Below are 26,654 nucleotides of genomic sequence, written 5' to 3' on the forward strand. Positions count from 1 at the left end.
CACTTGCCTTTAACAAAAATTCTCCATGTGGGAAATTCAGTTTATATTAAAAACAAGATGTTTAGATGTAGTAGAGCTGAGTTTGTAATTTAAACCTGCAGTCTTATAGAAAGTCATGGATTCCAGATGATTTGTACTTAAGCTTTATGTTACCTCTGCTACATCTGTTTGTTGTCTAAGGCAAATATTTCCTTGATGACAAAAAATGGCCATTCAGTATTGGTTGTGTCCTGCAAGTACACAGTCTTTTTGACTAGCCCCTTACTGTTAACCTTTTCCAAGAGAGTGCACCCAATACCACTACAAAATACTACAAAATCCCCCCCCCCCCTCCCCAATCATGGTGCTGGGCTATGCTGAACTGTTTTTTTTACCCCTCCATAAGCTTCCCATTTGCTGCTTGTTGACAATGCATCCTGTAAGGGGAGGCCTGCACAGGTTCTCACCACCCATCAGGACAGGGGATGTGGCCAACCAGGGATGGTTTCTCCAATGGCCTATGTCATCTGCAATTACAAACCCAAGGCATTTGTAGGAAATGATGTTCATGTGGCTTGCAGGTGTTGTAAGAAATGGAAGCTCACAAAGATCGATTGTTTAGAGTGAGTCTTTGTTCCCCACTGTTGTGTTGTTTGTGGTTACTTCACCACTAATGGATACAAGAAAGAACTTTCCACTGTACAAAGAAGAGCAAGGACACTGGTTAATGCACAACAATACATGTTATATGTCACAGAGGTTCCTGAAGCACCAGGTCCTCAAACATAAGATAGCACTTCAGTGATTGTGGCAAGTTAAAGGTCCTCACTGCTCGGAGCCTCTGGGGCCCAAGGCTGGATCGTATTCGTAGACGGCTTAGATGTTTTAATGAGCGAGGCTGATGAGAGAAGGACTCAATCCAGGCAATAAATCCCACTTGGGAAGCAAGGCGCTTGGGAGGCTGACCGGTTTTCTAGGAAAAAACGGCAAAGGCTTAAAATGACACACTTTAAATAAGAAGGAGGCATATTTACAAGGAAGTTTATACAGACATTTGGGGAGATTTATCAAACATGGTGTAAAGTGAAACTGGCTCAGTTGCCCCTAGCAACCAATCAGATTCCACCTTTCTTTCCTCACAGACTCTTTTGGAAAATGAAAGGTGGAATCTGATTGGTTGCTAGGGGCAACTAAGCCAGTTTCACTTTACACCATGTTTGATAAATCTCCCCCATGATGTTATGAATGTGCCTGTACTGAACTCTATACTCCCCTCGGCTCGTGCTGTGTGGCCAAGATGGCTCTGATATTCAGTGTTTTTGTATGTCTTGTGCAGTAACCTGAATGCTGGCCTGTTTCTATCAGGATGATCGGCCCCACTCATTTGCTGTGTGCTCTGGCTATCAAAGAGTTATGGTACTTTTACACGGAGCAATAATTTGCCCGGTCGCACGATTAACGATTTTAAATGAGCGATATGTTTTTCATAACGATTAGCGTTTAGACGGAACGATACATCGTACGGAAAAATCGTTTTAAGCCTATCTGACACATAGGTTAAATCGGTAAAAGACTGTTTACACGGAACAATCTGCGATTTTTTTTGCGAACGACCAACAATGATTTGAGAACATGTTAAAAGATCAAAATGAACGATTTCTCGCTCATCGCTTGATCGTTCGCTGTGCTTACACGGAACGATTATCGCTCAAATGCAATCGTTATCATGCAAATTTGAACGATAATCGCTCCGTGTAAAACCACCATTACACTGCTGCCAGTTCTGTCCACAGGTCATTTTGTTTGGAACCAGGAGCCTTGTCCATTAGGGGCTGGGACTGTCTCCCTGTTCCCTATAAGTGTTTGACTGAGTCTCATTCTAGTGCCAGTTATTGAGTTGTCTCTGCCTCTGTTAAAGCGACTCTGTACCCAGAATCTGACCCCCCCAAAACACTTGTACTTTTGAATAGCTGCTTTTAATCCAAGATCTTACCTGGGGTCCGTTAAGCAGGTGATGAAGTTATTGTCCTAAAAAACAACTTTTAAATTTGAACCCCCATGGCCAACGGGCGTGGCTTAGAATATCTGTGCCCTAACTTTGCACCACCCCTCCGTCCCTCCTCCCCACCCTCTTTATCATTAGGAATGCCACTGAAACATTTTCTCCTGTCTGAACATTGCACAGGTGCCTTTACCATCCAGCCCATGTTGCGGGCTGACAAAGGTGAGGAATAGGAGACAATCTGCCTGGAGCATTCCTAATAATGAGGAGGGCGGGGCGGAGGGAAAGAGAGGTTGTGCCAGCCTAATGCATACACAATCTAGGCCACGCCCATTGGGCACGGGGCTGCCAGTTTAAAAATAGTTTTTTATGACAATAACTGCATCATCTGCCAAACGGACCCCAGGACAGATCTCGGATTAAAAGCAGCTATCCAAAGGTACAAGCGGTTTTGGGGGGGGGGTCATATTGTGGGTACAGAGTCGCTTTGCGGGCTTATTCGGAGCGAAGGAGCGCTGACAGCGCTCGTTGGCTCCTCTCCGTTGGCCCATGGAATAGGGCCTTTGCTCTCAGTGTTTATTTTGACCCTTCTGCCTTGTATTTCTGACCATCCCTGCTTGCTGCCTGCCCTGTTTATTGACCTTGTTTATTGGATCGTGATTTGTACTGCGCTGCCTGATTGTTGTCACTCGGACTGTGGACTCTTCTTTATTGTGTTTGTTTGACAGAAGCAAGTAGGCAGGGACTGCAGGCGGGATTCAGCTTAGGGTTTACTGTCGGTGTCCGCCATCTTGTCTCTCTGAGCGACAAGTCCTAACACATTACTTATACTGTAGGAAAAAGGGATCTGCACAGCAACTCTCACATCACTTCTTCAAGGTGGCTTCCCCTTAAAGTCAGTGTCTCACTCCAACTGTGAGTCTTAAAACGTGACTAGGAATGTATGCCAAACCAAAGATCTCCAGAAGAAGGGACTGTCTATCTGTAGAAAGCTGTTTTGGGGTTATTACCCCTTGTCAGTACAGAGCAGGGTGCTGGCTGGATAGTGAGGGGGTGTGAGAGTTACTCTGCATATGCTTAATTGCTAGAATTTCAAGTGGCGCATGAATAGCCCATAACTCTCCATATGTCTTTCTGAAGCTCTCTTCGAGGAGACACCTAACCCCTTTGGTGCAATGACTTATAATGGTCCTGAATGATAGCCTGTATTATACTCCAGAGCTTCACTCTTCCAATAATCATTACTTATTCAGTGGCTGCTCTTTTTGAAGTTTTATACACAGCAGATAACTGTTAGCAGATAGGAGACATTAATCCCATATAGAAGAAGAAGCTGTTAGGCACCATTCATATTATGTTTTGCTGATACATCCGAGGTAAATCTTGGCTGATCAGCAAAAAGGTATGCTGATGTATTATGTGATGTACTCCCAGCAGGCCATTGAGTTTAATGGATGAACATAGCCTACTAGTGACTATGTTTGGAGTTAACTAAGTCAGTCCATAATGTCCCAGAATATATGTATTTACCTGCATATGTGATTTTCCGCAACTTACCTTGTTCTTATATGTGATGTTAGCGCCTGCTTGCACAAGGAGCCGAATACACTCCAGTTGCCCACTGCATGCCGCCAGGTACATCGGTGTCACTCCCCAGTTGTCCTGCAGATTGACATCGGCACCGTGCTATGCAAAAATCAGAACTAATTCACATGAATACCTAGACCACACTAGATTATCCTCCTGACAAATGAAGCTGCAGTACAAAAGCTTAGTATTTTACCCTTTGACTGCTAAGTACGTTTTCCAGCCCATGTAAACAACTGTATCCGTTGTATATAGTTACATAATGCGGACATAAAAATCTATGGAACCACACTGCATTATACTTATAATGTGTGTATGAACCTTGAAGCCCCATATTGTTAGCTTTGCAATATCTCTCATTCACATGAAAGGAATTCTGACATGTGCCAAAGATTTCTCAGATTTTTTTTGTACAGTCTATAAATGGGGTAGGGAACCTTGGCCCTCCAGCTGTGGCGAAGGTACGACTCCCATGAAGCCTGGATAGTCATAGCTTTAGCTTTGACTGTCCAGGTATGATGGGAGTTGTAGTTTGCAACAGCTGGAGGGCCAAGGTTCCCTACGCCTGGTCTATAAGAAGACCTATAAGAAGCCTCTGTAACCTAGAGAACAAGTCTCCTGTACAGCAGATGGAACTTCCTGCAGACTCTACATGAACTACCCAGCCAGGAAAGCAAGTACTGGCTCTGCAATCTAACTTCTTACAACTCATACTAAGAGGAAGAAGAAATGTTAGGCTTTAGTCCAAAGAACTAGATTTCAGTCAATTGTAACTCACCTGAATTAGCAATAGGGCACAGTCTGGAAATAATCCAATGGCTGCATGGAGGGGGGTACCCCCATGCTTACAGCAACTGTTCACATTGGCCCCATGTTGCAGGAGTAACTCCATTGAAATCCTTTGTCCTTTATAAGCTGCCCAGTATAAGGGGGTCTTCCCATAATAATCTTTCCGATCCACCAACTCTTTGTCTAAAACATACAACGGACAATGAATAAATCATTTATTACAGTGGAGGAAACTGGTGTAAAGGAAAGCTTGTAGCAACCAATCAGATCTCATCTCTTTGGTTCACTGAAATTTAAAACAGTGACATAATTGGTTGTTCCCTTACTATACAATTTATACGTGAGGACCAAAAAAATCCTATGGTTAAATATGAAACCTGTCTGGAAGCGGCAACAATAGAAGGTACTGCTCTTTAAAATTAGAATTACTCTATCTGTATAGAGGAGGACATCCCCCTAGACTACAATGAAAAGGAGGGGCATATCAGTTCCTTACCTGAGGTGGTCAGTAATACACGCAGCTTCTCCACATTGCCCCTGCTGGCTTCATAGTGGATGTCTGTCCATTTGTAGTTGTAGCTCGGGGCCACTTGGTAATGTCGCACCTGTGTCTTGGTGCAGGGACTTCTGGACAAGGAGCTTATGTAGAAACCCATCTGTCTCATGGGTCAAGGTCTTCATCCAACAAAATCTAAGAATAGAAGATGAATGAAGGGTTATTGCTTAGATTCCTATTTACTGATTAGAGGAAAATACTGACACATTCTTTTTTTTTTCTTATCAGTTTGTATTTTCTGATTGTAATTTTTTTTGTACATTATTATGGAGGTAGCCATTCTGCCTAAGCTATTTTGAATAGCTTTTAGTAATATGCCTTACAGCAAACTTTATAGACATAGATAATAACAGACAGGAGCTGTCCCTCTGACATGAATGGGAAAGGTGTCTGGGCATGCTCTATGACCTTTACAGAGGTCATTCCTCAGGGAGGGGAAATCCGAGCTATAAATATAATCTATTGGTAACATACTGGTGTCACCTTTCATTGTAATGTCACAGCAATCACATTCCAGCAACCCCCTCTCTATTATCACAGACACGACAGGAAGTATCAGTTCAGTTAGATTTAGGGGAGAGGGAAGCCATGTTGGAGACCAGAAATGAATGTAGAAGCCATTTTGTAGTCTAGGAATAAGATAAGGAGCCATGCTGGGAAACAGGAATGAGATAAGAAGCCATGCTGGGGACAAGGAATGATATAAGGAGCCATGCTCTGGCATAAGGAGCCATGCTGGGAACTAGGAATACTACAGGGAGTCATACTGGGAACTAGGAATGAGATAAGGACCCATGCTGGGGACTAGGAATAATATAAGGAGCCATGCTAGGGACCAGAACTTAGATAAGGAGTCATGCTGGGGCATAAGGAGCCATGCTTGGAACTAGGAATGATACAAGGAGCCATGCTGGGAACTAGGAATGATACAAGGAGCCATGCTGGGAACTAGGAATGATACAAGGAGCCATGCTGGGGACCAGAACTTAGATAAGGAGTCATGCTGGGAACTAGGAATGATACAAGGAGCCATGCTGGGAACTAGGACTGATATAAGGAGCCATGCTAGGGACCAGAAATTAGATAAGGAGTCATGCTGTGGCATAAGGAGCCATGCTTGCAACTAGGAATGATACAAGGAGCCATGCTGGGAACTAGGACTGATATAAGGAGCCATGCTAAGGACCAGAAATTAGATAAGGAGTCATACTGGGGCATAAGGAGCCATGCTGGGAACTAGGAATGATACAAGGAGCCATGCTGGGAACTAGGAATGATATAGGGAGCCAAGCTGGGAACTAGGAATGATAAAGGAAGCCATGCTGGGAACTAGGAATGATATAGGGAGCCAAGCTGGGAACTAGGAATGATATAGGGAGCCATGCTGGAGACTAGTAATAAGATAGGGAGCAATTCTAGGGATTAGAAATCAGATGGGGAGCCATTGTTGTTGAGTAAGAATTAGATGGTGTTGTAGGCTGGGGACTAGGAATTAAACAGACACTCTTGCTGGGCAACAGGTCATGAGTATGAGTATGGACCATAGTGGGGACCAGTAATTTGGTACATGATACATTGAATGTGTCCTATACATGTTTTCTGACAGTGTATACTGTATTCTGTATACTGTTGTCCTTAAGAGGCCCATCTCTACAAAAAGAACACTTTGGGGGGGGGGGGGGATTTAAGAAGACCGGCGTACCCGTACTCAGGTCTTAAATTAGGCCCCACCCCCTTTTCCATGGCCAAATTCACTAAGAGGCGCACGGCGTACCAGCAGGTGTAGATTTGGATCATGATTTTTGCCTGGCCACTCCTCCTCCCCGCCTTGCCCTGTGTTTAGTATATATTTTTTTACCAATCAGAACCAGATAAAACTTTTTTTATGCTATTTTCTCTATATGATTATGGAAGCAACCATCATGACATAAAGCATTTAGACATATGCTTTACAACAAGCATATGGAAGATTTAGTCTGGAGATTACATACTGCAGTTTATGGCAGAGTCTTGTGTGCATGCTCTATGACCTGTGCAGATGTCAGTGTGCTGGAAGGTGGCATAAGTGATTACCTATTGTGAATGGCTTGATCCTGTGCTATCTATATATATGTGTCACCTTTCATGAAAATCTTGCCTGTGGTAATAAGGAGATGACTACAGCAGGGGCGGACATACCTCCTTGTTTGCAGCTTCACTGGAGTCAAAAGATGCTGCAGACTATGTAGCAGAAGCATTGATTGCAACAATGGTTCATCTTTAGAAATGGTGGGCTTTTGTTTTTATATAGGAAGCCAATCTGAATACACAGAGCTAGGGCTGAGTTCACAGCATCACTGGAGGCAAAGTTGGAGGCCTCCAACTGGCCCCATGCTAATAAATGGCATTGACTTCAGGGGAAAATTCACTGAAGCTATTAGAAGTTCTTCCTAGGAGTAGGCCTTCAGGTGTCATTCCATGACTTTTTAAAACTATTTTTATGACTTTTTCAATTACATATATGATGGAGTCCAACCTCAGGGACAATTAGATACAATGAAAGCCCATGAACTACACAAGTGTTAAGGTACCATCGAGGTCTAATGCAGAGACGTCTCAAGATAAAGCAAAAGCAACTAACAAACCAACAAATGTCCATCAACACAAGGATCGCAAAATACTAGGGACAAAAACTATTGTTGCCGGTCACAGGTCCTATCACTATGGCCATTAGTCACATGTGCAGAATAAGGGTATTATCACAGTCTGCTGGTCACTATATTGTACGGTCATTTGTGCTATTACACTGGTATAGATCAATTTTGCTGACTACAAGATAACATGTGATCTTTATGTATTTTAGGGAGCTAAATCCAAAAATAACATCTGTTTCCTTCAGTCACGTCCAGTTTTTCCGCAAAACGCTGTTTACTAGTAAACTTTTGCAGTTATAATGTAACATTATATATAATTGTTTGGAAAAGCTGAGTGTGAAAAAAGATAATAGTGTGCAGAAAGATATGCAGTAGGTATAACTAAACTGAAGAATACTGAATAAGTAGTTTAAAACTGCTGACATCAGCATTTTGTGGCTATATACTGTATATATATTTATGGAACATAGATATCAGGGCAGATGGAACACAAACATGATGGCAGACTACTGCGGGTGTTTACAGCATGACAACCCTGATCATAACTATTCCAGGGCATCCAAAAAAAGAATTGCGTAGGGGAGATCCCTTCATCTCACCCGGCCGGGCCTCAGAGTCGCACTGACACTGATCTCGGTTTGGCAATCTGTAGATCTGGGCTGCAGCAGCCCAGAGTAATACAGCTCTGATCTAATCAATTAGTACTGTATTGTGTATACTGCAGTGATCTCTGATGCAGTTGTATTAGAATTCTCCCAGGGGGAATTTAAATTAATGTATGTAAAAAAAAAAAGTTTTTTTTTTTCATTAATAAAAATTCCCATGCCCGAGTAAAAGTTTAAATCACCCCCCTTTTCTCATTTTACAAAAATAAATAAACATATTTGGTATCGCCACATGCGTAATAGTCTGAACGATTAAATGATCACATTACTGATCTTGCACGATAAATGGTGTAAGGCCAAAAACCCGCCATAGTGCAAAATTGCAGATTTTTGGTCACAACAAATGCTGAAAATTTGTAATAAAAGTGACATATATGCAAAACAGATGATGGCGTAAAAATTGACACCTCACACAGCCACATATACCAAATTTTTTTTAAAAGCTATCAAATAAAATAAAAGTTATACAAGTTACATATTGCTGTATTCATACCGACTTGAGGAACAGAAATAACATGTCAGTTGTACCATAGGGCGAATGGTGTAAACACAAAACCTGTCAAAATAAAAAAAATTGCACTTTTTGTAATTTTTGTGGACAAATAATTTTTTTCTGGTTTCACAGGATATTTTATGGAAAAATTAAGTCTGTCATTGCAAAGAATAATTAGTGTCACAAAAAATAAGGGCTCATGTGGGTCTGTAGGTGAAAAAGTGCAAGCACTATGGCCTTTTAAACACAATAAGACAAACATTTTAATTGGCTCAATAATCAAACATTTCTCATTTGTAAAAAAAAATTTGTATATTTTTTCCCTTTAAAGCGACTCTGTACCCACAATCTGACCCCCCCAAACCACTTGTACCGTCAGATAGCTGCTTTTAATCCAAGATCTGTCCTGGGGTCCGTTCGGCAGGTGATGCAGTTATTGTCCTAAAAAACAACTTTTAAACTTACAGCCCCATGCCCTATGGGAGTATCTGTGCCCAAACTTTGCACCACCCCTCCGTCCCTCCTCCCCACCCTCTTCATCATTAGGAATGCCACTGGAACATTTTCTGCATGCTGAACATTGCACAGGTGCCTTAATGATGCAGCCCATGTGCCGGGCTGACACAGGTGGGGAATAGGAGGCAATCTGCCTGGAGCATTCCTAATGATGAGGAGAACGAGGAGGAGGGACAGAGAGGTTGTGCCAGCCTAATGCATACACAATCTAGGCCACTCCTGTAGGGCACGGGGCTGCCAGTTTAAAACTTGTTTTTTTAGGACGATAACTGGTAAAATCAGCAAAAATCTTAAGGTCAGTAGAATTTTCTTTTTCAAATGTAGACCAGTGTTATTACTTGCCCTTACTGACTTTATCATTATCATTCTGGTTCCTGGTCTGTATGACTGTGGCTCTGATCACTGATCATTGTTTTGGTATGGTCTAAAAGGTGTAACCTGAAAAATCTGAGCCCTAGTGCCAAATCTGTAACACAGCCCCTTATCTACCATGTTGCAGTTTTAATTCTGGATTTTCCTCCAGGGCCCAGGTATAAAGACTACCACTGCAGCCATATGGCTACACCGGTGTTGCTATTGCTATGGCATCAAGTCACTAGTATTCTTGTCACTGGATACTTAAAGCGTAACTGTCATTTCAGGGTCATTTTTCTGAAAACATTAAATATCAACAGTACAAGCGATTTTAAGAAACTCTGTAATAGGTTTTATGTACTAAGGGTATAAACCCACACACCGTATATGCAGCGTATTTACTGCTGCGATACGCAGCAAACTCGCAGCAGATTAGATCTAAATAACTGAACACAGCATCAAATCTGTACCAACAAATCTGCTGCGTATTTGTTGCGTATACGGTGTGTGGGTTTATACCCTGATAGAGTTTTCTTCTGGACTGAAAAAGCAATCTCCCAGCCTCCCCCCTCACATCAAATGAAGCAGGATTTCTGTCTCCATTATGTGGCTATGGAGAGGGGAGGGCCTGAGAGGAATGACTGAGCACAGAGCAGTCCTGCACAGCACAACACCCTGCAATCTTCTCTCAGTAAGTTCATAGATAAGCACTGACCTTTCTGACACCTGAATTTAGCGTTTTAGGTGCCCAGAGAGTCTACAAACAGCTGACCTTCATGTCACCTCTTCCTGCTCCCTCATCTCCCTCGGCCCCTCCCCCCTCCATAAGGATAGAATGGAGAGAGCAGAACCCGTCTTCACTGGCTTCTCTGTAATGAAGACGTGTTTGCCTGATAATGCACAGATAAGAAGTCAGGGGGGGAGGCTGGGAGATTGCTTCTTGAGTACAGAAAGAGGCTTTTTTGGCTGATGAAACCTATTACAGAGTTTCCTAAAATCGCTTATACTACTGATTTCTGCAATAAAAAAAACATGACAGTTACGCTTTAAGGGGGAGATTTATCAAACATAGTGTAAGGTGAAACTGGCTCAGTTGCCCCTAGCAACCAATCAGATTCCACATTTCATTCCTCACAGACTCTTTGGAAGATGAAAGGTGGAATCTGATTGGTTGCTAGGGGGAACTGAGACAGTTTCACTTTACACCATGTTTAATAAATCTCCCCCTTGGACACTGGTTAATACTGTCATGAGTTATGTCTTTTGTCACTTTGGTTCTGATCTCTGCTCAGTAGAGTATTGCTGTGACTTCTGTGGTTGGGCACTATGGTAGGGGCACACATACATGGCAGGGGTGCACATACATGGCAGGGGCACACACAAATGGCAGAGGTACACATACATGGCAGGGGTGCACACATGGTAGGGGTACACACATACATGGCAGGGATGCATACATATGGCAGGGGTACACACACATGGCAGGGGTACACACATACATGGCAGGGGTACACACACATGGTAGGGGCACACATACATGGCAGGGGCACACACATATGGCAGAGGTACACACACATGGCAGGGGTACACATACATGGCAGGGGCACACACATATGGCAGAGGTACACACACATGGCAGGGGTGCACACATGGTAGGGGCACACATACATGGCAGAGTGCACACCTATGACAGGGGCACACACACACCATCTATCTATCCCCAGCTGTGTAGCAGTGGTCAGCCTCTCACCATCCTCGTGTTAGCTCGGTAGGGGGCGCTGTCCTCTCCTAGTCACCAGGACAGGCTGTGATGGATCAGTTATTGTTCTGCACAGATTCCGCTCCAAGTTGCCTATTGTGTGAGCAGAAGCCTGGCTGTGTGGGTGGCCGAGCTGTGCGATCAGTCCTCCGCCCCCTGGGCACACGCCGGGGGGCATGCTGGGGGTCCTGCTGCTGGCATAGCTGTCAGTGTGTGGCAGCTGGCTGGTCCTGGCATCCTGGTGGTGCGGCAGGGTGAGGCGGCTCTGCGGGGTGGGGGAGGCTTCAGCGGGCAGCGGAGGGCCCTCCTGCTACCATAGCTGTGCCCGGCTACAGAGGCTGCACAGGGCAGGCGGGGATGATGGGCGCCCTGGTACCACCCGCCTCACCACGGTCCTCCCGGCATCCAGGCTGCTGTGCCCCTACATGAAGGGCAGGAGGCTGCGGTCCCCGCCCGTGCAGCTGCTTCTCCCTCCGCTCCCGCCTGTAGAGATGGGCGTGCTCGGGTCACCCGCGGGCGGCTCCGGGGATCACACCCGATATTCCTTCCCTCTTGTGCTGAGGGCGCAGTCCGCGGCCGCTCTCCAAGGTGCTGAAAACAGAGCGGCGGTGCGCATGCGCAGGAGTCGGTGCCAGGACAGCAAATGCTTAGGTGAGTTACAGCATTGGCAGGCAGTGTGTGCTACATGATGGTGCACAGTCAACGCCCCTGCTCCCAGCAAGCACGTCTGCCAGGGAGGGGACACAGCATGCAGCCTGATAGAATATACACAAATACCGAATGCAGAAGGCAAATGTGTGCACACTACTTGTGTATGAGATGGGTACAGTATATAACAGGGGTATGATGTGTATGAGATGGGTACAGTATGTAACGGGTATGTGTATGAGATGGGTACAGTATATAACAGGGGTATGATGTGTATGAGATGAGTACAGTATATAACAGGGGTATGATGTGTGTGTATGAGATGGGTACAGTATATAACAGGGGTATGATGTGTATGAGATGGGTACAGTATGTAACAGGGGTATGATGTGTATGAGATGGGTACAGTATATAACAGGGGTATGATGTGTATGAGATGGGTACAGTATATAACAGGGGTATGATGTGTATGAGATGGGTACAGTATATAACAGGGGTATGATGTGTATGACATGGGTACAGTATATAACAGGGGTATGATGTGTATGACATGGGTACAGTATATAACAGGGGTATGATGTGTGTGACATGGGTATAGTATATAACAGGGGTATGATGTGTATGAGATGGGTACAGTATATAACAGGGGTATGATGTGTGTGTATGAGATGGGTACAGTATATAACAGGGGTATGATGTGTATGACATGGGTACAGTATATAACAGGGGTATGATGTGTATGACATGGGTACAGTATATAACAGGGGTATGATGTGTATGTATGAGATGGGTATAGTATATAACAGGGTAATGATGTGTATGACATGGGTACAGTATATAACAGGGGTATGATGTGTATGAGATGGGTACAGTATATAACAGGGGTATGATGTGTATGACATGGGTACAGTATATAACAGGGGTATGATGTGTATGACATGGGTACAGTATATAACAGGGGTATGATGTGTATGACCTGGGTACAGTATATAACAGGGGTATGATGTGTGTGTATGAGATGGGCACAGAATATAGCAGGGGTATGATGTGTATGACATGGGTACAGTATATAACAGGGGTATGATGTGTATGACATGGGTACAGTATGTAACAGGGGTATGATGTGTATGAGATGGGTACAGTATATAACAGGGGTATGATGTGTGTGTATGAGATGGGTACAGTATATAACAGGGGTATGATGTGTATGAGATGGGTACAGTATATAACAGGGGTATGATGTGTATGAGATGGGTACAGTATATAACAGGGGTATGATGTGTATGAGATGGGTACAGTATATAACAGGGGTATGATGTGTATGAGATGGGTACAGTATATAACAGGGGTATGATGTGTATGAGATGGGTACAGTATATAACAGGGGTATGATGTGTATGACATGGGTACAGTATATAACAGGGGTATGATGTGTATGACCTGGGTACAGTATATAACAGGGGTATGATGTGTATGAGATGGGTACAGTATGTAACAGGGGTATGATGTGTATTACATAGGTACAGAATATATGTATAACAGGGGTATGATGTGTACGAGATGGGTACAGTATAACAGGGGTATGATGTGTATGAGATGGGTACAGTATATAACGGGTATGATGTGTATGAGATGGGTACAGTATATAACAGGGGTATGATGTGTATGACATGGGTACAGTATGTAACAGGGGTATGATGTGTATTACATAGGTACAGAATATATGTATAACAGGGGTATGATGTGTACGAGATGGGTACAGTATAACAGGGGTATGATGTGTATGAGATGGGTACAGTATATAACGGGTATGATGTGTATGACATGGGTACAGTATATAACAGGGGTATGATGTGTATGACATGGGTACAGTATGTAACAGGGGTATGATGTGTATTACATAGGTACAGAATATATGTATAACAGGGGTATGATGTGTATGAGATGGGTACAGTATATAACAGGGGTATGATGTGTATGAGATGGGTACATTATATAACAGGTATGATGTGTATGAGATGGGTACAGTATATAACAGGGGTATGATGTGTATGACATGGGTACAGCATGTAACGGGTATGTGTATGAGATGGGTACAGTATATAACAGGGGTATGATGTGTATGAGATGGGTACAGAATATAACAGGGGTATGATGTGTATGACATGGGTACAGAATATATGTATAACAGGGGTATGATGTGTATGAGATGGGTACAGAATATAACAGGGGTATGATGTGTATGACATGGGTACAGAATATATGTATAACAGGGGTATGATGTGTATGACATGGGTACAGAATATAACGGGTATGATGTGTATGAGATGGGTACAGAATAGAACAGGGGTAAGATGGGTATGTGTGACATGGGTGCAGTATATGTGTATAATGGGTATGATGTGTATTACATGTGTACGGTGTATATGTATATAACAGAGGTATGGTGTGTATGACATGGGTACAGTATATAACGGGTATGATGTGTATATATACACAGTAAGCATATAATAAAGTAAATGTGTGTATGAAATCAGCATTATATATACAGTATAAAGTATATGTAAAAAAAAAATACACAAGGTTTGTTTGCATAACGCACATACACTATATGCATACATCATGGTATATGCCTACAATTTGTGTTTAACATGGATATGCGGGTATAACATCCTTGTATGTATAACATTGGTCTACTATGTGCACAGCATGTACCAAAAAGTCTGTCTGTCTCTTAAAAATGGTTATTGCAATTAATTTTTTTTATGTATGTGCATAGAACATGTTTAATAGCATGAGAATAATACAAGACATATATAAAAGTATACCATGTGTATATTCTGTATGCATTGTGTAAACTACTGTATCAATGTTTATATTGTGTTCACAGTGTATAAACATACTGGTTACAGGATTTGTATATATGTATACAATGTTATATATTCGGAAAAAAAAAAGTGTATTCCTTTTCCCTGGATTCACAAAACTTTAAAATGATCCTTACAGCAGGGCTGGACTGGTTCACCAATCCAACCTCATTTGCAGTTAAAGTGACTCTGTACCCACAATCTGACCCCCCAAAACCGCTTGTACCTTCAGATAGCTGCTTTTAATCCAAGATCTGTCCTGGGGTCCGTTCGGCAGGTGATGCAGTTATTGTCCTAAAAAAACTACTTTTAAACTTGCAGCCCTGTGTCAAATTGGCATGGCCTAGAGTGTCTATGCCCTAGGCTTGCACCACTGCTCCAAAAGTGGGACATACAGTATGGCAGCTAACTACCATACACAGTGGGGCTAAAGTGTAGGGCAGGGATGGGGAACCTTCGCCTTCTGGCTGTTGCAAACTGCAACTCCCATCATGCCAGGATAGCTGAAGCATGTCCAGGCACGATGGGAATTGTAGTATTGCACCAGCTGGAGGGCCGAAGGTACCCCATCCCTGGTGTAGGGGCATAACTCTGTTTCTCTAAAAATCAGACCAACTGTGAAAATAAGCCCTAGCCCTTTTTTTTATTCTTATTTACAAGGAAATATGGTATTTGTATGCACTTCAGTAAATAAATCTGTAGCTTTGCCATGTGCTTCTCCCTGCCAGTTCTAACAATTGTTGTGGGGCTCAGCACTCAGACCCCTACATATCTCTATGACATGTAAAAAGTTTTCAGACATGGCACAAACACTAATAAAGTTACAGCCATGTTTCTGCCATCTGGGCCTTCACCAGTTGTGATGCGTTAGCCCTATCTGAGATATGTGTAAAGGCCAAAGGCAGCAAATGGCTCAGCTAAAGGAAAGCTAATGTTATGGTGCATTTTTTACAATATAAGATTAATTAGTCTGCAGCATGGATCCAAAGAGACTCATAGATCTGCACAGAAATTGTACACATATAACTGTGGAAGATTATACATCATGTCTACTTGCCTAAATGGGTACTCCTGGGAAAAGTTTTTTCTTTTAAATTTTTATAGATTTGTAATTTATTTTTATTTAAAAATCTCAGGTCTTCCAGTACCTATCAGCTGCACAAAGTGGTCTTTTCTTTCCAGTCTGACACAGTGCTCTCTGCTGCCACCTCTGTCAGTGACAGGAACTGTCCAGATCAGTAGAAAATCCCAATAGAAAACCGTTCCTGACATGGACAGAGTTGGCAGTAGAGCGCAACGCAATAGACTAGAAGGAATGCACCGCTTCATGCAGGACATACAGCAGCTGCTAAGTACTGGAAGACTTGAGATTTATAAATAGAAGTAAATTACAAATCTATATAAGCAATTAAAGCAATTCATTGCCAAGTATACAAACCCTGTGAATCTCCAGCTTTGACTGGAACTCCCAGTCAACCGAGTTACTTGCTATCCTCCTTGCTGTTATGTTGCATTCAGCCCTCTTCCACTCCAGGACAACACAGTTTACAGACCAGTGCTTGGAACATATTGATTTTTATTGAGTAGTTTGTGTAAGGACTACTTTGTTCTCATTAGATGTACTTTGTGTCGTGTCGTGTTTTACATTCACAAACAGTTTATCACTTCACAGATTCAACAGCTTTCCGACCATCGTCTAAACAGGTTATTAGGATCTCGTAAGATTCACTTTCAAGTTTTATTTCTTTACATTATGTTAACCACAAATTCTAATTATTTTACGAAAAGGCAGCACAAGTGAAAGCTGGGGAGAGCCGTATGTGGGAATGCATAATCATAAAAACTAGTACGAAAAATCCAAAAGAAAAACATAAAAACTAGATGTGAGTATCCCAGGGCAACGTGCCGCCTTAAAAATAAATTACAATCCTCCTTTAGTATTTAAATATCTTCTTTCATAGCTACTGTATATACACATCCAGTTCAGAGCAGCAAATTGCCAAAAGACATGGAAACTAATAGAGAGCTTCTGTGTCTCACTGAAACTAATAAATAAGCATCTACCTTGAAATTTAGTGCAGTAATGTACCGTCTACAGCCCAAGCACAGCCAAATAGATTTGACTTAAAAGGTATGTCCACCTTTATAACCAATTTTGGTGTTGCTCTAATGAATCTACAATAAAAAAAAATAAATTACACAACTTTGTGTATACAGCACCTGGAGACCAATGGTTACAGACTACAAACAAACAATCTGTGTAGTTTGATGTTGCAATCAAGTGTTACTCCACTCACTTTTGGCTAGAGAGAAGTAGTCTGTAACCACAGAGACACATAAGTCTGCATAGGCACTGTATACACAAAGCAGTAGATTATTAGGCATGACTATATGCAGAGTTGGGTCATTCTCTATTTTATATGCATTGGCACAATAAGTAAGTGGTGAACAAACTCTTCAGAAGAACTACCAATATGAAAGTAAATTCACCACACATAATAAAAACTGGGCATTGATGGATTGTAGTAACAAGCCCACTGGCCACACTTCCTCTTCAGCAAAGCTCCTAGGACAACACTTCCTGTTCCATTCATTGGACATGGGCACATATATTATAGAGGCACACCATACAGCTGCTATGGGACAGGGCCCAGCCCTGGTCATCCAATCCCCACATGCTGCTGGTTGCTGTGTATAGCAATGGCAGTTCCATCTCCTCTCTCAGAGTGTCATGTGGCTGCAGGTCACCATCCACATCACATGCCAAGAATGAACTGCTAGAGCGTGAGACAGAAGTGTTATCATGGGGCTCTAAAGGATCTGAGGTCTTTTTCATATAATGCTTTTGGTAGTTCTTTCTTTTGATCTGACCCAACCAGCATGTGTGGGCGCTAGGTGAAATATGGGTTTGGCTGCTAGGACTCAAAAAGGAAGACTTTTTTTTTCTTTTGGAAAAGACAAACAATTCCCAAAAGGTGAATAAAAATATGGTGACTACAAAGTAATAAAATTATACTTCTCTCATAGAATTAGCTTTACAATTGTTAAAAAATAAAATAATATTCTAGATGGAAATAAAGGGCAGGAATGAAGGAGAAGTTAGAACTGGAGACCCCTCAAGTTTCTTATGTCCATGTCGGGGAAGGTCACGTTGTCAGGCGATGCAATGTGTCCATATAGTGTTCCATCATTGTGGACAGTCAATTGGACCATGACTGGAACAGTCAACACAAGTTCGCACCGGAAAGTTCACCAATCCATTCTCAGAAGGCTAGTGAAGAAAACATGCTTTTGAACCAGAAATCCAGAGTCTGCCTTGTTTCATCCTTTTATCTCCTTCCATTAAAGATGATGGACTTGGCACATGGGAAGATAAAATCTCCTGCTCCTTTGTAACATGCAGGATGGCAGGATTACCCTGTTGATGGGTCAAAGTTTTCTATATCAAAGTTCTGAGTGTAAAAAAAATGTCATAGAAAAAAATATTCTTTTTCACCATCAGTTGCCATCTGCGTCACTCGTCAGTTGGGAATGTGACAATCAGCCGCTGCCAGGCTGCCTGCGTCTCGGAGGCAGGACACTAAAGCGACCGTGATTTTATAAAAATCTTTTGTCTCTTGGTCGAGAACTTCTTTTACTTGGTATAAGGAAGACCGTCCATGTGTCTTGGTCACAAGTCAGTGACTTTATTCTCCACGGCAGCCGCAATCTGCTGAAGTCTGTAGCCGAGCTGCATCTTCTGGGCTGTCGAGTCTTCTTCCAGTGCTGTAATAATCTGCAAGGGACAAAAGGGCCTATTACTAACTTGAAAGGGCATCTCTGAGTAAACAAAACCTATTCACTGATAAAATCATGTATATCTCATGGTTATGAAATGCAGCCCTAACTCCCTCTTGCAGCCTGAGATTTTCTATATATTTTATTATCTATTGACTGGGGTTAAAGGCCCTATTACACCAAAAGATGTATGACATTATCTTACAGATTTTTTTCAGCCAAAGCCATGAATGGATTTGAAAAGAGGAGAAATCTCAGTCTTCTCTTTACGACCTGTTCTGTTTATAGTCCATTCCAGGCTTTGGTTGAAAAAATCAGTCAGACATCTTTTGGTGTAATAGGGCCCTTAGGTCGAATTGTTTTTCTACACAAATGTCCACCCTTTACTCATTTTTAGTTCCAAAGATTGGTAATGATTTATTTTATATGATATCTGTATTGAGAACTTTGTAAACATAATAAAAAGCTCCAAATCCCCTGCAAAGAGTAAAATGATAACATTCTGGTTGCCTGCAGCCACCACTAGGGGGAGCCTACTGCAAACTGTTTATATATTGAGCTTCCCCTAGGGGTGGACAGAATGTTATAATTCCACTTTTTGTTTAAGATGGCAACTTGCTGCTTTGTATCAGAAAGGTAAAAGTGGTAAGTAAAAAAGGTGGATATCTTTAAATGACCATAAATTCAGCAGGTAATAGGTAAACAAGTTGCTTCTAATATAATTTACGTATGTATATAAATATAAAGGTTCTAAGAAGTGGAGATATGCAAGATAAAGTAGTGACCACAGGTTCAGGGATTCATATGGACTCCTGACCAGCTGAGAATTGCTGATAACAGGGAACAACAGATAGCATAACATTTAACAGTAAACAAAATTTTACTGTTCCTTATATTAATTTCAGTAGACAGACACCACAACTCTCTGCTGCGCTCTATTGACACACGGTGCTGGTGATACATTGTATAAGATCACTCACCTGATCATAGTACTTATTAATATACTTGTAGAGTTCATGAAGAGCCACCAATGAATTAAGTTCACCTGAGTAATTCTAAATAAAAGGAATAAAAGTGAAAATTAGAAATATATATTAGAAAACGTATAATTGAATTTATAATATATTGCTCTACCTTAAAATGAAATGTTTCTCTTAAAACTGGGAGTTAACTAAAATGCAAGAGAATATTATCTAACAATTTATTGTGCTATTTTTCTGAAATAATAAATTCTGAAACTCTGTATCTAAGCAGATTCCAGTACTGGGAGCTAATATCATATGGATGTATATGGATAGTATTGCTAAATGTATATGGAGCAAGCTCCCCCTAGTGGCAGCTGCCAGAAGCTTCTCTGATAGCATTACGGCAAGCAGGTGAAGCAGTTCAGTACAGGCCCCACTGCTTTCATGAAAGGACTCCAATGACAAACGGAATGGAAAAAAATAATCTAGAACAGGAAAACCCTTTTTTTAATTATAGGCTTTGTTTTAAGTTTGTATGAAGTTGTAATCTCAATCAGATCTTAAAAAGGGGTTCCCTTTACAGATGTTTAGGGTGCTTTATTAATAATAATAATAATAATAATAATAATATCTTTAGAGTATGCCATAAATGTCTTATTGGTGGGGTCACACCACTAGGTGTCCAACTAATCTTTAGCCATTGGGACCGGTTCCAGATGCAACTGCAGCCTCAGCACCCCTATAGCAACATCCTTCATATTATGTCATATGCATAAAGAAAATGGCCACGTACCCTGGACAGCTCTGCTAATGCGGAATTCATCTCCTGGTCACTGGCTGAGATAGTCTGCCGAATATCAGCGTAATATCTGGAAAAAGAGGATTGTAGAAATGTAGGATTGAAACGTTGCATGCCTTGGGTATAACAAGGATGTTTTTCTTTCATTTTTGAGAGTGCTGCAGGACTTTGTATTTTTATAAGTAACAAGCAAGTGATATGATAGTGTCCAGCCTCACCTCTCCACCATCTGCTTGTACCGTGGGATGTCCCGGGCGTACAGCAACTTATTTATGGGAGAATCCTGCAGGAAATAAAGTAACACTAAGACCACAAGTTTCATGCAAAAGATAGATATGTCCCTATTGTACAGGAGGCACCAAGGATGAAGGTATGTCTCATGCCTGGCGCCGTTCACGCCTCAGTCAGGTAAGACAGTTAGGAGCACTGGCTGGCCTGCTCCATTGATAATCATTAGAGGGGGCTGTCCGGCCACAGGAAAATCAGCGATATAGAGGTGGGGCAGTACTCCAAACGATCTTACCGGACTGAGAAGTAAACCACTAAGTGCACGGGAGTGGAGTCGAGGATGAAGGTAAGAGACATACCTTCCTCCTTGGCGGCTCCTGTGCAATAGGGACATATGAGCAGGTTAGATTTGGCTAATTCACTTACCCGACCCAGCTTATGATCAGCAAGGGTGCAAGAGTCCATGAAGGTCTGAGCAATCACAGACAGCACTGCATCCACGTTGTCCGAGGTCTGCACATCAAACACAAACTGGGGATTTTTGATTATATTGATCCAGAACCTTAAAGGCAAACTGAGATAAAGAGACCGGTTACCATTTTGTATTCAAGATGTGTCCGAGCTGTTTCCCATGCTGTTTTCCTATATCATTAGCGATGACCATGCTCGAGTTGCGCTAATCTCTATTATGTCATATCTGAAGAAGTTGGATGCTGCCCTAAGGAGCCCTGGAAAACATGGATGAAGCCTATGGCCAAAGGCTGTATTCTTGTTTTCCAGGCAGCCTTAGGGCTGCATCGAACTTCTTCAGCCACTAGTAATAAAATGCTGAGCGTTTGGGTTTGGATGATCCCGAACATGCCTGAGGTCTGCTCAGCTCTAGTGTTAAAATGTGGAGATTCGAAATAAGTTCTTCATTCGTTATTTTTTTACCAGTTGGTTTTCCAGATGTGGATGGTCTCTGGGTCTGTGATACCATGGTTTGTCGCTTGGTCATCTAGCAAATCAAAGAAATACTTCACAGCAAGTGGCACTGGACGGCTAGTGCTGAGTATAACCTGGAACAAGTCATCTACAAACTTCTGGAGTGTGCCCTGGGAAGTAAATAAAACCAATATGTAAGAGACAAATTACCACAATGTTATAACAATGATATTTTAGGTTCTATTTCTGCGGAACCTGTGGATTCCGACCCCTACTATGAACCATCATTGTGTATATGACTATTGATATGAATATCTTCTTCTCAGGAACTCATACCTTCATGGACAGGAGACGTGTCAGGTAGATTTCTGGAATGGCCTTTGCCCTTTCCCTGTCACGTAAACTCCCTCTTCTGTGCTTTGGTAACTCCGGCTCTTCTGTGGGTTTAACAAGATGCCATAGTTTGATGCCACCCTCATCGGCATCCTCCAGCATTGGGGTCTCTGTAAAAGCAAACACTACATTTGTCTTCTGATACAGATAAGTGCACCCAGGAAGGAATCATACATGAACCCTACTATCTGAGGCAGCACAATAGCTCAGTGGTAAGCACTTTTTCCCATGTTCTCTGGTTTCCTCAACCACTTCCTATGACATTGGCCTAAAGTGTTTCTGTGGTATAGAGAAATTACAATGTGAGCTTTATTGGGGACAAGGAATAGACACAAGTACTATATAGGAACTATATAGGCAACAAAAATAACTAACTATGTCAATAACATACATTTGGGACAATAAAACATATAAAAAGTCCAAACATTTCAGGGAAAGATACGTTCATTAGGTTGCTCAGCTAAAAAGAACTAGAAGAAATGGTTTTATGGCTTGCTCACTTGGACAAAATAGAAGAACCTTTAAAACTGTCTTATGTGCCTTTAGAAATGGTTGTCTCCAAACTGTGGCCCTCCAGCTGTTGCAAAACTACAATTCCCATCATGCCGGACAGCTAAAGCTTTGAATTTGTCCAGGCATCATGGGAAATTAGGACCGCAGTTTGGAGACCCATGGGTTAGAGGGTTGTCTTGCGTGCCTTCAGCTTTTCCATGAAGATAAAATTAATATGCAAATAAAGATAAAATTAATATGCAAGGTAACTCACTCTCTCCTGGGATATAATCATGGTTTTCTGGGTGGATGTGCTTGCTCAGTCGAGGAACCAACGCTACAGTTGCGGCATCAGGAACCTATATGCCGAAGAGAAAATGACTCTGTTCCAGTCTCTGATTTGGTGCTTTTTCCAAAGTAAAAAAAATCTAATAGGAATAATTCAGTAAGTCTTTACCTTGTAATGTTGCAGAGTGTTTATCCTCTTCCATGACCCATGAACCACTGATGTTAGATCTTCATCAGAAAGGATGAGGTGCCCAGCCAGCCCTGATCTCCATTCTATCATGATTACATTTATAAACAGGCTTTAATGACTTAGAAGATTTTGTGCTGACAAGTCATGTCAACTAGAAATTGCATTTACCGAGATCAAGGCTCTCCGGGCAGGGACGAAGACAGCAAGGAGTTCCTTTATAAACCTGGTCCAGGATCTTCTCTTTCACTTGAGTGATGGTATCACAGTCCAATAACTTCACGGGGACCCCTTGGCCTTCCTCCTCCTCTACAGCACTCCCAGTGGTGGGTTGAGTAATTGCATTCAGAGTCTACAAAAATAAAAGTGAGAAAATGTCACTATAATATAGCTGTTAGTCTTCCCTGAAGGAATGTAACACCCTAGACTTCAGTCCTCACCAAGGTCTTGTACTCCACATCGTCCCTCAGTAGGCGGTTATCATTGAGTGTATACTTGGCCTTTCCTGTCACACAGTCTACAGGTCCTTTGTCCACTTGATGTTTGATGCCTCGGAATAACATATATAGAGGTTCTCCAGCTGAATCCTGATACACAAACAAACAGGACATGGACACTGATTTTGTCCCTTTCTCTTTACACCCCTTTACTCCACCCCTTATAATTTCTCATACGTACCCTCACAAAAGAGTAAAGGCAGATGGACATCCAGTTGGTCAGCAGCTTTTCAACTACGGTTTCCGTCCTAGAAATTAACACAAAGGTGAAAATGACTTACTAGCCTATGTATTCTTACCAGTCATCTTTATACCCCTGTCTATATACTTTATTGCAATATATGGAAATCATAAAGAGGGGTCCCCTGCTTAGAACCCTTTAAAGTGCTTTAAACTGTACGTTTTTAAGTCTTTGAAGTGTCAACATCATTTCAATTTTTTTTTTTGTTGCAGAAATCAATAGTACAAGCAATTTTAAAAGGCTGTTTTGCCGCCCCCCCCCCCCCCCTCCACACTTATCTGTTCATTATCTGGCAGAAGTTGTCTACATTACAAAGAAGCCAAGTGAAGATGGGTCTGCTGAGTCCCTTTTAACCTATGGAGGGGGGGGGGATGAGTGAGCAGGAAGAGCAGACAAGAAGCCTGTGCAGTTTGGAGACTGTCTGAGAAGATAAAACGCTGGATTCGCAACTCAGACTGGTCAGTGCTGGTCTGGGAACTTGGTGAGGTAAGATTGCAGGATGTGTGCTGTGCTGTCTTATATACATGGACTGTTTCACTTGTCTTACTGCTGCCTCGCCCCTCCATAGACCATAAAGCACACAAAAATCCTGCTTCTTCTGAAGCGAGGGGGGAGGCTACAAAGCGGCTTTTTGAAAGAAGGAAGGAAACTCTTTCGCTTAATAAAACCTTTTAAGGACTTTCTTAAAATCGATTGTACTATTGATTTCTGCAAAGTGACAGTTGAATGAAAGTTACACGTTAAGCCAACATGGTTGACCATTTATCTGAATAGGGACTATGTAATACTACATCTCTCCTACATCAGCTGTAGCAGGTTAAATGAATGGGCAATAAAGAAAAACAAGACCTCATCCTGTCTCCATAAATGGATGCAATCCTCACCTCCTCAACATCAGCTTTGGGTTTTTGGCCACATATTGTTCAACAAGATCATTAAGAAGCGTCTTCAAGATGTCTGTGAAATATTCCAGCTTCCCATGAAGAGATACAGTAAGAAGAGATGCTACATAAGCCCGGTCACGTGCTGAAAAGGTGCGCTGACTTTCCAGAGTGTGGATAAACTGTGGGGGGACAAGATCAAGAGTAGAAGACATTTATTGGCATATCTATACGGTGGATGGAGAAATGTCATAAGAACTTACTGAGTCCATACCTTGGTAAGGAACAGCTTGCTGTTAAGGAGGTTTGATAGTTGCACCAAACCTTGTTCCACAGTCTGTCTCCGACCCTCTGGGACATCCAGGTCCCTATGCAATGGAGATTCTCTATGACCAGGGAAAAATATTCTCTCTGCATACGACTTGTAATCCAAGAAGGGGATCCCTGTGCCAACTAAATCACTGGTGAGATCCATCATTTCTGTCATAAGATCTGTAAAAACCAACAAGAAAAATACTTAACATGAGAAAGGGAATGACTGACTGTCACTAAAGAGCTCAAGGCTGAGCGACCTACCTGTGCATTAGTGCCCTTGTCTCTTGTGATAAACGTGTGATACATCACAAACACAAAAACAAAAGTCTGGATCAGTCAGGGTCTGGGGGTTCAGCCAGGAGAAGCACACAGAAAAGTGCTTCTCTTCTCATCTCACTGCAAGAGATAGTGGAAAAGGCAGCAAGCTGGAGAGTGAAATGTCTCTCGGCTGTATCTAATGATCGGTGACGGTGTGAACACCCAGACTCTGGACAGATCAAAACTTTTGACATGTCTCCAGAACAGGTCAAAACTTTAAGGTAACAGTGCCCCTGCAAGTGCCATAATGCTTTACTAAATTGCTTACCTGTAAACTCTTTCTTGCAGCGATCTCTAACACTGGTTTCCAGGTTTTCAAGCTGAATCTGAACTTTCTTGTAATCCCTCAGAGCTTGCTTACTTTTCCTCCTGAGGGTCAAAATGAAGACAGGCATAGTAATTGTTATACACACTGTGCAATTTATATTCATTAAGAATGTCTAAAACATCCACAAGAGAGAGCACCTTCTTCAATGTCACATTCTTTGACAGCAAACCTTGCAATTTAGGCCAATAGTCCAAGTATTTTATTTTATACCTGCATCCACATACTAGTCACATTAACAGTGCAAGCACATACATTGCTACTATCAGCAAAGACAACCCTGGCTGCATGTAATCACCTCTGGAGTTATCTAATGTTTCAATATTGAGTTTATTGTATAAGCAGCATACAGTAAGCCCGAGGTTCCCACATATGGGAGTCCCAGACAATCATAAGTATATAATTTACCATATATTTTTGATCTACTTTGTGTTCGGCAATGGACATTCACGTGAGGTCTCTATACTTTTCTCTGACCTACCTGTAAATTAACACAATGATGAGAACTATCAATGCCACGAAAGACGCACCAACTCCCAAGCTGATCTGAGCCTCCAGTGGGAAGGTAAGCTGGCTCTCTGTGTCATACTGAACCTTCCCGAGAACCAGATCGATTCCTCCTATCTGCACCTAAATTTAAAAAAAATGACAGTATGTTAGTCGCTTTGTATTGGGGAAAAAAAAATAAAAATAAAATAAATAGATATATATATATATATATATATATATATATATTTTTTTTTATTTTTTTTTGCCACCATTCATTAACAAAAAACAATGCCCCAAAGAGGAGTCTTTGGAATTGAATGAAACGTTGTATTTCTAAGTGTAATGATAATATATGAAAATACGTTTTTTGGGACAAGTTGAAGAATTTGAAGGGGTTCTAGTACTCTATTGGGCCCTGTGGTCTGGATAAAAGATCCAGTTGGGCATGGAGGCATACAGGTTCAGTATGAAAACCTGTAACACATTTGGCCATAGATGTTGTAGCCAGGCCTGTAAATCCTGCACACTCAAATTCCCAAAGCTGGCTCATCATAAGTGCCTGACTGGCAATAAATCAGGGGATCAGGAAGGCCAAGGACGTGTTACAATCTGGGGGAGACATTTCTGTGTGTGGGTGACCATGTTGGACGCCCTAACGTGAGAGATAACACATGTGGCTGCAGGATG

General features: G+C 42.0%; 2 protein-coding genes across 8 annotated transcripts in view; both read right to left on the reverse strand.

Annotated features, from left to right (window-relative positions):
- Positions 1-351: 351 nt before the first annotated feature.
- On the reverse strand, positions 352-11,919 carry LOC138789900 (ankyrin repeat domain-containing protein 10-like). 2 transcript variants are annotated; one of them, XM_069968767.1, is made up of 6 exons: positions 11,325-11,919; positions 8,705-8,767; positions 4,854-5,048; positions 4,347-4,540; positions 3,539-3,667; positions 352-952 (listed from the first exon to the last, which is right to left on the reverse strand). In XM_069968767.1, exons 3-6 carry the CDS (start codon positions 5,020-5,022, stop codon positions 731-733), a joined length of 714 nt encoding a protein of 237 aa, XP_069824868.1. In that variant the 5' UTR covers positions 5,023-5,048; positions 8,705-8,767; positions 11,325-11,919; the 3' UTR covers positions 352-730. The 2 variants fall into 2 exon arrangements, with proteins under 2 accessions (XP_069824868.1, XP_069824867.1); XM_069968766.1 differs by lacking the exon at positions 8,705-8,767.
- Positions 11,920-16,432: 4,513 nt separating this feature from the next.
- The window catches only part of PLXNB1 (plexin B1), a 225,110-nt gene continuing 214,888 nt past the window's right edge, over positions 16,433-26,654 (reverse strand). For all 6 annotated transcript variants that reach the window (XM_069966853.1, XM_069966854.1, XM_069966857.1 and 3 more), the window contains 16 exons: positions 25,960-26,108; positions 25,422-25,522; positions 24,795-25,012; positions 24,524-24,702; positions 23,580-23,646; positions 23,342-23,488; positions 23,073-23,253; positions 22,884-22,987; positions 22,701-22,785; positions 21,878-22,044; positions 21,551-21,711; positions 21,044-21,191; positions 20,608-20,672; positions 20,384-20,459; positions 19,606-19,680; positions 16,433-18,623 (listed from right to left, as the gene is read on the reverse strand). In XM_069966853.1, the coding sequence (XP_069822954.1) occupies positions 18,519-18,623; positions 19,606-19,680; positions 20,384-20,459; positions 20,608-20,672; positions 21,044-21,191; positions 21,551-21,711; positions 21,878-22,044; positions 22,701-22,785; positions 22,884-22,987; positions 23,073-23,253; positions 23,342-23,488; positions 23,580-23,646; positions 24,524-24,702; positions 24,795-25,012; positions 25,422-25,522; positions 25,960-26,108 (2,028 nt within the window). In that variant the 3' untranslated portion in view covers positions 16,433-18,518. The remainder of the gene's footprint in view (positions 18,624-19,605; positions 19,681-20,383; positions 20,460-20,607; positions 20,673-21,043; positions 21,192-21,550; positions 21,712-21,877; positions 22,045-22,700; positions 22,786-22,883; positions 22,988-23,072; positions 23,254-23,341; positions 23,489-23,579; positions 23,647-24,523; positions 24,703-24,794; positions 25,013-25,421; positions 25,523-25,959; positions 26,109-26,654) is intronic.

Source organism: Dendropsophus ebraccatus, chromosome 4, assembly GCF_027789765.1.
Source record: "Dendropsophus ebraccatus isolate aDenEbr1 chromosome 4, aDenEbr1.pat, whole genome shotgun sequence".
NCBI classification, from domain to species: domain Eukaryota; kingdom Metazoa; phylum Chordata; class Amphibia; order Anura; family Hylidae; genus Dendropsophus; species Dendropsophus ebraccatus.